This window comes from Lipotes vexillifer, unplaced genomic scaffold (assembly GCF_000442215.2).
Source record: "Lipotes vexillifer unplaced genomic scaffold, Lipotes_vexillifer_v1.1 scaffold391, whole genome shotgun sequence".
Taxonomy (NCBI): domain Eukaryota; kingdom Metazoa; phylum Chordata; class Mammalia; order Artiodactyla; family Lipotidae; genus Lipotes; species Lipotes vexillifer.
Window position 1 is genome coordinate 1,549,495 of NW_006786248.1, and position 13,334 is coordinate 1,562,828.

The 13,334-nt window shown below is 33.8% G+C and overlaps 1 protein-coding gene across 1 annotated transcript in view; it reads left to right on the forward strand.

The window, feature by feature from the left end:
- The window catches only part of UBE3A (ubiquitin protein ligase E3A), a 64,363-nt gene that overhangs the window by 19,306 nt on the left and 31,723 nt on the right, over positions 1 to 13,334 (forward strand). The window contains exon 4 of the mRNA XM_007458431.1: positions 11,747 to 12,051. Within this exon, the coding sequence (XP_007458493.1) occupies positions 11,747 to 12,051 (305 nt within the window). The remainder of the gene's footprint in view (positions 1 to 11,746; positions 12,052 to 13,334) is intronic.

The following is a 13,334-nucleotide window of genomic DNA, read 5'->3' on the forward strand; positions in this document are numbered from 1 at the left end:
CTCTATTGATTGTTTCCTTTGATATTTCTTATTTTTAAGTTTGATATAGTCCCATTTGGCTATTTTTGCTTTCATTATGTATGCTTTTGGTGTCATATCAAAGAATTCATTACCCAAATCCAGTGTCCTGAAATTATCCCACTATGTTTTCTTCTAGGAGTTTCATAGTTTCAGGTCATATATTTAGGTCTTTAATTCATCTTGAATGAACTTCTATATTGTATAGTATAAGTTAAGGGTCCAACTTCATTCTTTGCTTGGGGATATACAGTTTTCTCAGCACCATTTGTTGAAGAGACTGTTCTTTCCCATGTGTACCCATGGCACCTTTGTTGAAGATCATTTGACTGTATGTGTAAGAGTTTATTTCTGTATTCTCTGTTGTGTTCCATTGGTCTGTATGACTTGTTTTTATACCAGTACCATACTGTTTTAATTACTGTAGCTTTGTAAAGATGTTTTGAAATCAGGAATTGTGAGGCCTCTGGCATTGTTTTTCTTTTTCAAGATTAGTTTTGCTATTTGGGGTCCTTTGAGATTCCATATGAATTTTAGGATTTCTTTTTCTGTTTCTGAGAAAATGCCATTGGGATTTCAATAGGGATTGAATTGAATCTGTAGATTGCTTTGGGTAGTATGGACCTTTTAACAACATTAACTAAGTCTTTGAGTCCATGAACACAGGCTGTCTTTCCATTTGTTTGTGTCTTCTTTAGCTTCTTTCAGAAATTTTTTGTCAGTTTCACTGTAAAAGTCTTTTGCCTCCTTGGGTAAGTCTGTTCATAAGTGTTTTATTTTTGATGCTGTTGCAAATGGGAATATTTTCTTAATTTCCTTTTCAGATTGTTCATTTTTCGTTTATAGAAGCACAACTGATTTTTGCAAGTTGATTTTTGTATCCTGCGACTTTACTGAATTCATTTATTCTAACATTTTTTTGTGGGATCTTTATGGTTTCCTGCATATTCCTGTCATCTATGAACAAAGATAATTTTGTTTCTTCCTTTCCTATTTGGATGCCTTCATTTGTTTTTCTTGCCTGAATGCTCTGACTAGGATTGCCAGTACTGTGTTGAAAAGAAACGGTGAGAGTGTGCATCCTTCCCTTGTTCCTGATGTTAGAGGGAAGGTTTTCAGTTTTACACCATTGGGTATAATATTGACTGTGGGCTTTGCTTATGTGGACTTCATTATGTTGAGGTAATTTCCTTTTGTGTCTAGTTTGACTTTTTGTTATGAAAGGGTGTTTGTCAGATGCTTTTTCTGCATCGGTTGAGATGATCATGTTATTTTTGTCTTTCAGTTTGGTAATTTGGTGTATGACATTGATTGATTTTCATATGATGAAGCATCCTTACATTCCAGGAATAAATCCCACCTGGCAGTGGTGTATAATCCTTTTCAGGTGTTGTCAAATTCTACTTGCTAGTAATTTATTGATTTTTGCATCCATATTCATCAGGGATATTGGCCTGTATTTTTCTTGTCTCGTAGCTCTGTCTCATTTCAGTATCAGGGTAATGCTGGCCTCATAGGTAAGTTTGGAAGTGTATCCTTCTCTTCATTTTTTTCAAAGAGTTTGAGAAGGATCGGTGTGAATTCTTCTTTAAATCTTTGGTAGAATTCTCCAGTGAAGCTATCTTATCCTGGGCTTTTGTAGAAATATATTCATTTTTTTCCTAGGTTATTCAATTTGTTGGTGTATACTTGTTGTTAGTAGTCTCTTATGATTCTTTTTATTTTTGTGGCATCAATTATAATTTATCTTCTTTCATTTCTGATTTTGTTATTTGAGTCATTTCTCTTTTTTCTTGGTCTGGCAAATGATTTGTTGATTTTCTTGAAATTCTCCAAAAACAACTCTTACTGTCATTGATTATTTTTTCAGTTGTCTATGCTCTATTTCATTTCTCTGTAATCTTTGTTTCCTTTCTTCTGAGTTAATCTGTTTTTCTGGTTCTTTGAGGTCTAAAGTTAGGTTGTTGATTCGAGGTCTTTTTTCTTTTTTAATGTGGCTGTTTACCACTATAAACTTCTCCAGTACTGCTTCTGCTGCATCCCATACATTTTGGTATGTTGTGTTTCATTGTTGTTTGTCTCAAGATATTTTCTAATTTTTCTTCTGATTTCTTCTTTGACCCATTGGTTGTTCAAGACTGTGTTGTTTAATTTCCATAAATTTGTGGATATTCAAGTTTTCCTTTTGATTTTGATTTTTAACTTCATTCCATTGTGGTTGGGAAAGATACTTGGTATGATCTCCATCGTCTTAAATTTTGTTAAGACTCATGCTCTTTCCTGGAAAATGTAGATTCTGCTGTTGTTGTGTGGAGTGTCATTTATTTGTCTGTTAGGTCCCTTTGGTCTATTATGATGTTCAAGTCCTCTGTTTCCCAAGTGATTTTCTGTCTGGTTGATATATCTACTATTGAAAGTGAGGTACTGAAATGTCCTACTGTAATTGTGTTACTGTCTATTTCTCCCTTTGATGCTGTTAATTAATGTTTGCTTAGTATGTTTCAGTGCTCTGCATATATGTTTATAATCGTAGTGTCTTTCTGGTGAATTGACCCTTTTATTATTATATAATGTGTCCTTTGTTTCTTATGACAGTTTTTGACTTTATTTTCTTATATATAAATATTTTCTTTATTTTCTGATCATATGTATCTCTTCCCTCTTTCGGTTATATTTTCATAGGATGTTTTTCTGTTCTTTCACTTTCTGCTTGTGTATGTCCTTGTATCTAAAGTAACTCTCTTGTAGACAACATATAGTTGAGTCTTTTCTTTTTTAAATCCATTTAGCCAATCTATGTCTTTAGATTGGGAGTTTAATCCATTAACATTTAAAGTAAGTACTGATAGGGAACGACTTACTATTGCCATTTTGTTAATTGTTTTTTGTATATATTGTAGTTATTTTTTCCCCTCTTTTTCTCTGAGATGACTTCCTTTGTGTTTTGTTAATTATTTTTTTGTAGTGACATGCTTTGATTCCTTCCTTTCTTTTGTGCATCTTCTATAGGTATTTTCTTTGTGGTTACCATGGCAATTACATAAAATCTTACAGTTGTAATGAAGTATTTTAAACTGATAACAATTTTCAGTTGCATATAAAAACTTTAGTTCTTTACATCTCTCCCCTTTTTGTTGATGACACAAATCACATCTTTTTATATTTCATATCCATTGACATACAGTTGAGTTTTTAAAATGTTTTTATATTTTAACTCTCTACCTGAATTAAAAGTGATTTACTCACCACCATTATAATATTACAGGATTCTGTATTTATCTACAAATTTACCTTTACCAGAAAGCTTTATATTTTCATATGCTTTTGTGTTGTGTTTTGTGTCCTTTTGTTTCAAGTTGTAGGACTCCCTTTTGCATTTTTTGTAAGGTGGGTTTAGTGGTGGTGAACTGTCTCAGGTTTTGTTTATGCTAGGAGGTCTTTATATCTCCTTCATTTTTAAAGTCAGTTTGCCAGATAATAAATAGTGTTTTGGTTGGAAGGTATTTTTTTCCAGCACTGTGAATATGTCATCCCACTCCTTTCTGGTGTGGAAGGTTTCTTCTGAGAAGTCTGCTGATAGTCTAGTGGTAGCTTCCTTGTACATGACCAGTATTTTCCGTTTTGTTGCTTTCAAGATGTTCTCTTTACCTTTGGCTTTGGACAGTTTGATTATAATGCATCTTATTAGTATGGGCCTCCTTGGGTTCATCCTAGTTGGAGTCCTTTGAGCCTCTTAAAATTAGATACCATTTTTTTCTTCCTCATATTTGGAAGGCATTTGGCCATTATTTTTTCAAATAAGCTGTCTGTTTCATTCTCTCTTCTCTTGCTGGTATTCCCCTAATGCATATATTAGTCATCTTGATGATGTCCCATAAGTCCCTTAGGCTTTCTTCATTTTTCTTTTTCTTTTCTTTTCTTTTTTCCTTCTGACTCAAGAATTTCAAAGACCCGCCCATCAGGTTCATTGATTCTTTTCTTTTGCTTGATCAAATCTGCCATTACCTCTTTCAGTTCATTTATTGTATTCTTCAACTCTAGAATCTTTGGTTCTTTATATATATATTTTTTGATATTCTCATTTGTTCATGCATCATGATTTCATCTATTTTTCTCTTTGTGTTCTCTTGTAGTACTGTGAGTTTCTTTAAAGCAATTAGGCTGAATTTTTTGTCATTTAATTCGCAGAGCTCTGTTTCTTTAGGTCATTTTCTAGAACTTTATTTTGTTCATTTGACTGGGTCATGATTCCCTGTTTTTTTATGTGCCTTATTTTTTTTGTTGTTATTGATGTGGATTTTGCATTTGGAAAACAGCTTCTCTCCCAGTCTTTATGGTCTGGCTTCGTAGAGGGGAAGATCACCATCATTCAGCCTAGCTAGAGATTCTTGGTACCTCTAAAACCTTTTAGGGAGTGCATCTTCTCTGGACTTGTGTTTGTAATTTCCCAGTTGAAGAGGTTTATTGGGTTTTTTTCAAGAGCTTATAGTATTTTGCCTTCTCTTGTGTCTTTCTGTAGCACTTAAGGTTCTCTGAGCAAGCCAGAGAACTGTCTTTTGTTTTCCCTAGGCATCCAGTGTATGCTAGTTCCATCAGTTTTCTGAGTTAGGCAAGACAGAAAGTAGTTCTTTGGGCAGCCCCCTTGAGAGTGTTGAACATAATTCTTCTCTTTTTTTTCTGTTCCCAAGGGTGATTCTGCAAGTTGGGCTTTTCATCACTATTGTGAACTGTGCCAGTTTGAGGAGGGGTTGAGGCAATTGATATGAAACAACTTTTCTTACACATTTCTGGCTGGTTTAGGCTTTGAGCTTGCTTGAGGTACTGCAACTTTCTAATTGGTTTTGGAGGTTTCCTAAAAGGTTTTGGGATCACATATAAGTCAGAGTGTCTGTGGGGGAATCAGTTCTGGTGCTTCTTTTTTCTCCATCCTGCTGTCCTTTCTGGTTGGCTGGTTAGTTTTTTTTTATCTTTGTTCAGATAAATGTAGTAATTCTACAGTTCAGTTGATAGGAATGCACCTATAGGCTCATTTATCACCTATACAAAGCTAACTTTGATGTGTACTGAATAATCTTTAGTATAAATTCAAAGTTAAGTCTTAAGAATTTTCTCACCCTAACACTGAAAGAACTCTAGGTGTTTCTCAACAATATTTATAAAAGCTATTAAGTTTTTTAATAACTCCAGGGTTTTCTCAGCTCCCTAACCTCCTAGAAAAGATTATTTTATAAGAGTGATCCAGCTATCTAGAATGCAAAATAGTCCGCCAACCAGATCTTTATCACAGAATTTATAGCATGTTGCCTGATCCATGGTAGACACTCAAGTGTATAATTAGTCAAGGTACAAGTTTTGTCTTGATTGTTTTTGAATCAGAAATAAAAATCAAAGACCATATTTCATGATCATCACAGAGAATTAGTAGTTGCTCTACACTAATGCCAACATGTACTTTGTATTCCTTTCCCTTTAGGATCTTAATTGGAGGGAGGTGGATGGATATATTTTGTATTTTGTTTATTCTTCACTCTAAAATGTCACATTGTTTTAAAAAACAAAAAGTTTTTTTAAGGTGAGTAATTTTGTATAAATATTTAGTTGTACAGTTGTGTTTACTGTATAATAAGCTCTCTAGGCATTGAGATTATAAGCCTCAATAAAAGAATACTCAGGAGTTATTATTACAGTAAACATATTTCTAACAGTAAAAAAATACCAATTTAAATAAAAACTTTTTTTTTGTGAAAACTGTATCTTATTCTATAGTTAATGGCTTGTTGCTTGGATCATGGTAATAATGAGTTCACAATTGAAATAATCTAATAATTCACTCAAATCCATTGTAATAGACCCAGCCATAAACCTGATCATGGCTGTGTCACAGATGTTTTTTTTGTCGGATCTATTTCTGTAAGGCCTAATACTATCTAGGATAACATTGGTTGTTCTTAAAATTTTTTTATGTTAAATAAAACTTTGGGGAAGGGGTGGAGGATTACAAAGGCAACATCCTAGAAGGAATGTGTTCTACTTTCTTTGAGGCTAGTAAGCAGTGGTTATTAGCTTTATAGAATGATTATATAAGCCTTGCGCCCTTTTCTGTTTTATCTCTGGCTTCTTGATTCCTCACATCTTCATTTGACTTCATTTTCAGTTAAACCCCCTCTACTTAACGTTCACATGTTCTTTTGATCTTTGCCTTTTAATCTCCTTTCATTATTCTGTACTTCCTCCACCAATAGTTCTTATGTTGCACGTCACAGTTAATATTTCTTTTAAGTTCTGTCGTTTTGTATTATAATTACAGTCTTGTTTACTCACTGTTCACTGATACATCTTCACTTTCTGACAGTTGCTTTTTTTTTGGCCATGCCATGCAACATGTGAGATCTTTAGTTCCCCGACTAGGGATCAAACCCATGCCCTCTGCGTTGGGAGCTCGGGGTCTTAGTCACTCGACTGCCAGGGAAGTCCCCTGACAGTTACTATTTTTATTTCTTCATTTTCTTTGTTCTTGTATTCATTGTTTATTTTCCAACTTGCTACTAAGTTCAACTTAAGATCATTTTCCACTAACATCTCTTATATTGTTGGCAGCTGTTTCAGTGGTTCTGATTCCAGTGGTTTGCCATTGGTATGGGAACATTAAACGTACTTTCCTAGTATTTGTTTCCTTGACAGTCAAATTAAGTTGCTGTCTATAATGTGGTCAGAGTTTAACTCTTGTATTTATCATTATTATTATAGGGTTTTGTTTGTTTTTGTTAAGTACCGGACTGTTCCAAAAACAGAGTCGGCAAATGTGGTATTAGTACCATTGATGATGTTGGCATTGGTTTTCCTTTTCCTCCCCTGATGGCTGAAACCATTTCCTCTGCCATTTGATCTGCTGTCTGAAAAGTTACAATACGGCAACAGTATTTTCCCCTAGTGTTTTGCTTTGAAAACTTCCAAACATGCAGGTAAATTGAAAGAATTGCACAGTTGATGCCGTATGCCTGTCATCCACATTCTACCTTTAATATTTACAGTGCTTTATCATATGTCCACCCTTCTATTTATCAATCCATCTTCCCCCCTGCCCATACATTTCAAAGTTAATTGCTGACATCAGTACACTTCCCCCTAAGGTGAAACCATTTTTAAAAGATTTCCACCAAGTTTTCTAGAGTAACTCTGGCTCTCTATATAATTATTCCACAGAACATTTATTTGTAGGACTGTCTCACTGATTCAGTCATAGAAATAAAAGAAGTCAGTGGAAAGTATTACCTGTTTTCAACGTGTAAGTAATCTCAAGCGTTGAGAGTGCTATCACTAAATGTCACTTGACTTGATAAGAAAAAATCCCTTTATAAAAAAATCAGTATATTATAAAGTATAATACTTGGTTTGTGTTTTACATATAAGAAAAGGCAGTGAGATGTGAGGAAATTATAGAAAGTTAGCCATAGCCCCTCTTGGGGTAGTTTTGAACGACAGATAAGGTGTCACTATAGGAGACCCCATTGGGAAAAGATGTCTCTTCATTTCTTTCCTTTTTTCTATTTCACTTTCTTCTTCTTTTTCTCTCCTCGTCTCTTCTTTATCTTTCTTTTTCCCTCTCTCCTTTGTTTATTGATATCATACTTGAGGGAGTTATACATTTTACTGCATAAAATGATTTGCTGAGGGAAAAGAAAGAGTAGGAGAGGCCATGTGATTGGATGGAAGTGTCACTGGAGGGCAGAAAGCACAGTCTCTAAATTAAGAGTTGGGAAATTTTTTCTGTAAAGGCCAGGTGGTATTTATTTTAGGCTCTGCAGGCTGTACAGTCTCTGTTAAAACTACTCAACTCTGCTGTTGTAATGTGGAAACAGCAGTAGACAATATGTAAATGAATGAGCTTGGCTGTGTTCTAGTAAGACTTTGTGGATGCTAAAATTTGAATTTCATGTAATTTTTACATGTCACAAAATGTTATTCTTTTACTGACTTTTTCAACCATTTAAAATTTAAAAACCAAACAAGCTATAAAAAGATAGGTGGCATGCTAGATTTGGTCCATAAGCTATGATTTGGCAACTTGATGTATAGGGATTAATCTTGTACAGGTTATTTACCAAAATGTCATTATTAGTGTACATATTCCCAATGTAGAGCTTTTTTATGTGCTCTAAATTAGATGGGGATACAGAATTATATACAGGTAATTCAAGGTGTCACTGAAGTGAGGAAAGAAGAAATATACTTGGTGTGGTTGATTCCACTAATAACATGGAGGTTCTGTCTTGGCCTCCTTTCAGTCCTGTTTCATCAGTCTAGTTGCCGTTTCTAAGTCTTGGGGCAGCAAAGCAGATCAAATAGAGGGGCCTACTTTTATATTAAATCTACCCTTAGTGGTATTAAAAGCCCAAGTTTTGAGTCAAACCTGGGTTCAAATCTCTTACTAGATATGTAACTTGTTAGGTAACAGCTCTGAGCATCAGCAGAATGCAGGTTAATATAGCTAATCATAAACTTGTGAGGATGCTAATAAAAATTGTAACAATAATGGTGGCTAACTATGTGCCATAAGTTAATGGTGCTATGTGCTATGCAGTGTTCTAAGCACTTTTTATATATTAACTCATTTAATTCTCTCACAGCCATAATAATTCTTCTGTATGCCATCATTTTTAAGATGAGGAAACTGAGACACAGGAAGTTAAGTAAACTCGTTCAAGGTCACATAGTTATTAAGTGGCAGAGCCAGCATGTGAACTTGGGCAATCTGGCCTCAGAGTGTGAACTTTTAACTTCTAGGGTTTATTGTCGTTTAAAGTGAGAACATCTGTAAGCCTAGCACGTAGGTCTTCAACAAATTATAAATATATTAAATTTACAGAATATAGTGCTACCTGTTCCTCAAGAAACTGTGTTCTTGTGTGATACCAGATATGCATAAATTTGAGATTCAAATTATGATTTTTCAGAAGGCATTTTACTTTTTTCAATTACACATTATTTACGGGATTTTTTTTCCATAAAAGTTTTTAGTACTACTATTGTTAAGAATTATTTTGAAATGTATCACCTGTAAGACAATATAGTAGAAACGACTTACACTCTGAAGCCGGAAGACCTCTGGACTCCTGCTCTCATCCTAGTTCTGCACTTTCCTTTGTGCGACCTTGGATACGTGATTTGACTCTTTTAGTTCTGTCTCCTTTTTTGGCTGTGGCCTGAAGATCATCCTCAAAGTCATGGGATTCAGATGAGATAACCTATGTGAAAGTCCCTTGCAGTGTGTCCAGTATGTTACCAGGCATTCAACAAATTATAGTTCCTTGCTCACCTCCCTATTAACAGATTTAGAACTGAAAGGAGTCTTAAAGATGGGAAACTGAGGCCCAGAGTTGTTCAGATAGTACAGCTACTTTGATTCTTAAAGCCGGTTTTCTGATTTCTCAGTCTTGTTCTGTTTTTAGTGTTCACACTTGTTTATGTATTACATTCAGAAGCATTATGTGTATGACCGGTATTTTTTGGTTTGGTTGTTTTTTTAGGACAATAAGAAAAATAGCTAGACTGTTTTGGTATTTTGATTTTTGAAACTAATCTTTAAAAACTCATACGGACAATTTAGTAAATTTAGAGGCCATTCAAATCACGTATATGAAGTTTTGAAACCACTAACATTTTCCCTTTTCATATTCATTAATTTTAATATTTTAATTTTAATTAATTTTAATATTTTAATTTTAATATACAAGTAGCATGTTATAGAAAAAATAAATTGCAAGCAAAATGATAGAATAATTTAAAAAACTCATTCAATCACATTATTCAGGGAAATGACTGTTAACACTTTGAAATAAAAATGGCTTCATATGACACTACTTTGTAACAGACTTTTACAATTAAAAGATCAATTAGCGATCTATGCCAAATTCAGATCTTGATAATTTTTGTTTATTCCATTGTGTGAATGGTTATCAGTTCATTTTAGTAATCTATTTTTGGGCATGTCAATTTTTTTTCCAGGTTTTGTAGAAACAAAATTGTCCTATTATTTTCACCCAAAATGGGATCTTTGATTCATATGGTTCATCCTCTGGTTCATTTTTAAAACTTTTGATAAATGTTCATAATTTTCTTCCAGAAAGGAAATACATACTTATTTACATTCTCACTAGGGAAAGCTGTTGCATTTTGGAAGAAGAATAGCAGTGTATGGTATAAACCTTATAAATTCTATATTTCTCTTTCTTTACATGTTGTCACTTTAGTATTTTGCACAGTGATATATCTGAAATAATATGTTTTAATTTTCAGGAGTGGAATTGTTTATAGCTACATATAATAAAATATCTAAGTGTGTTTTGTGGGTTTTTCTTTTTTCTCTGTTCACATGCATTGAGTGGTAAATTTGCATGGAACATATGAAAAACAGCACCAGAATGAATTGAATGTGTTTGAGTTATTTGTTTGTCACTTACCTTGATAGTTTAGAGACAAAGTCCTACTTTTGAGACAAAATTGGACTTATTAGTGTGTCCCTTATTTGTCTTCTTGTTAGTTGTTCAGTTTCTCATGATTAACAAGATGTATCTCACGATTAACAAGATGTAAACTCTAATACCATTTGCCATTTAGTCCTACATGTTTGTGAGATCATTGTAGGAACATTTTGAGAATTAAATTAGATAAATTATTTTTTAAATAGTTTTGATTATTTGTAGTTTTTATTCCTGTATGTCTATTTGGAAACAAAAGGAATAGCTGTGAATTATGTTTTTTTGGATCCAGTAGACTACTCAAGTTATGGTGATCTCATATCATCAATAGTAGAAGTACAGATCTTAAGAGTTGGAATAAGCCATAGAGATAGAAATTAGTCCAGCTTCTTGCTTGATGAAATAACCCCTTCTTCAATATCCTTGCTAGGTCTGCTAGAATAGCCATAATGGAACATTAATTCACATACTTTATGTTCACAAAGTAAGAGTAATATAAGATTTTGCTCTAAAAGGAATTTAAAATATTCCATGTTCCTATGACATGGTATTAATGAGGAAGTTTACTGATACCTTTTGGGTTCAAAATTGTATGTTTTGAGCCACTTTCTTGTAATATAACACAAGGTTTGAATATTTTATTTATAAATTTCTTTTTAAATCTTCCATATAGTAGAGAATGGTGGGGGGGGGGTTCCTTCTTTGTTCCACATAGAAGTTCTACGTTAACTATAAGTCAAGTATTTACAGGCTTCTGAAACAAAATGGTGATTATATAAAGGAAAGCTGGATTGATACTTTAAATAGATTCTCATTTTCTTAATGTTAATTTTTAAAGTGATAGAATACTAAAACTCTTAGTCATAAAACTTGTGATTTTCAGCTGTGGTGCTAAATAATTGAAGCACATCAAACAAGCGCCCCTCCACTGCGCCCCAAACCAAAGGAAAGCATATTCTATTAAAACAATGATTTTTGACAAGCATTGATATTCTTTATCATATGTCTTAGGAAATAAGTATCATATGTCTTAGGAGATAAGTATCATATGTCTTAGGAAATAAGTATCAAATATTTCACCAGTTAAAAGTTTTGTGTAAATAGTGTATCTCCATTTTCTATACCTCATCTTAATATGCAGGTTTATTACTTCAGTGCTTGACTAACTTCTGCCTTGTTGATGATCTGTTGAGCTTTGTACCTGAGAGCTCTACTAATCACTGTGCTTATTGTTTGAATGTTTGGTACAGGAAGCGAGCAGCTGCAAAACATCTAATAGAACGCTACTACCACCAGTTAACTGAGGGCTGTGGAAATGAGGCCTGCACGAATGAGTTTTGTGCTTCCTGTCCAACTTTTCGTCGTATGGATAACAATGCAGCAGCTATTAAAGCCCTTGAGCTTTATAAGATTAATGCAAAACTCTGTGATCCTCATCCCTCCAAGAAAGGAGCAAGCTCAGCTTACCTTGAAAACTCTAAAGGTGCCCCTAACAACTGCTCTGACATGAAAATGAACAAGAAGGATGGACAAGGAGCAAGAGATGATTTTAAAGGTAAGGTGTTCTATTTTTAATTGAGAATTTTGGACTGAAAACCACATTGGAGATTTTCAAAATGTGTGAGGTGTTGTTGCTGTTTGCTTTTTTTGTGTCATTTTATGACCTTAGGACATGATAGTATGGTGGAATCGATTTTTTATTGTGATAGAGGACAGAACTAATAATTGAGTTAATGATTTCACTCTGTTTTACTGTTCCGATGATCTCTAATTAGAAGCAGATTATATTCCCAAAAGTTCCTTTGCTAATGGATTGATTAGAAATTTTAAATATTTTCCACTAGGAAAAATGTATTAAGCAGTAGTTAATAACCTAAACTAGGCCACAAAGTCATTTAGATGTTGGAATAGCTGGACTAAATATCTGGCATGCATTTTGGAACCCGAGCACTATACAGTGAAAGTAGCAGACTGATTAGTGGTCTTTTTCTGTTTCTGAAGGCAAGGCAAAATGTTGTTAATAGTTACCTGAGAAATAGTCAATTTTTCTTTCTAATGTATTCTTCCTGTATCCTGCTCACCTTCTCCCAGGCATTTGGCACGCTCATACTGCCAAGAATCATTACCTAACAATGGTAGTCTTACCCAAGCCTTATTTTTCTTTCTAAATGATCCTGTATTTCAATACTTTTTAAAGTTTTTCTCTTTTTAATAAATTTCAAGCTTTCTTTCTCCCAGTGAAAGCAAATCGGTATTAGAAACAAGTTAATCAGATTTTTGAATGACTGACAGTCCTGCCAGAGGTAATTGTATTTTAAAAGAGGAAGCTTTTTGTTTAGGATATATAGAAGTTAGATACTACCTCTAAAGTTTTCAGTAACGTCATTTGAATCAAGTTTAAATTAATTAGTGAAATGGAATTGTGTTAATAGCTTCTACTCTGTTTCCATAATAAAGCTGTTTTCATAACTTTATTACAGCTTTATTGCATGAATATTTCTATTCCATGAATTAGCTCACACACCAGATAAATAAGTGAACGTTGTCACTATGTTAATGTGGAAGTTGCATTATACACATTTCCCCAGCAAGTGTGCACCATAAGAACAACTGTTACTGTGAATGTAGGATGTGCTGCCACAGTTGAAGGCAGCAAGCCATATGGGGGTTATAGTGCAGGATGGATGTACCCATCTTCTTTTTGGCTGTGTGGTTCATTTTAGAGGTACTTATTGGGTGATTATCCTCAGTCTTTGTGTACTGTTTAAGCTCAAGTTTATATAATTTAGCAGTTCATTGTACTTTCTTCCAATATACTACACTCTTTCCCCCCCGCCC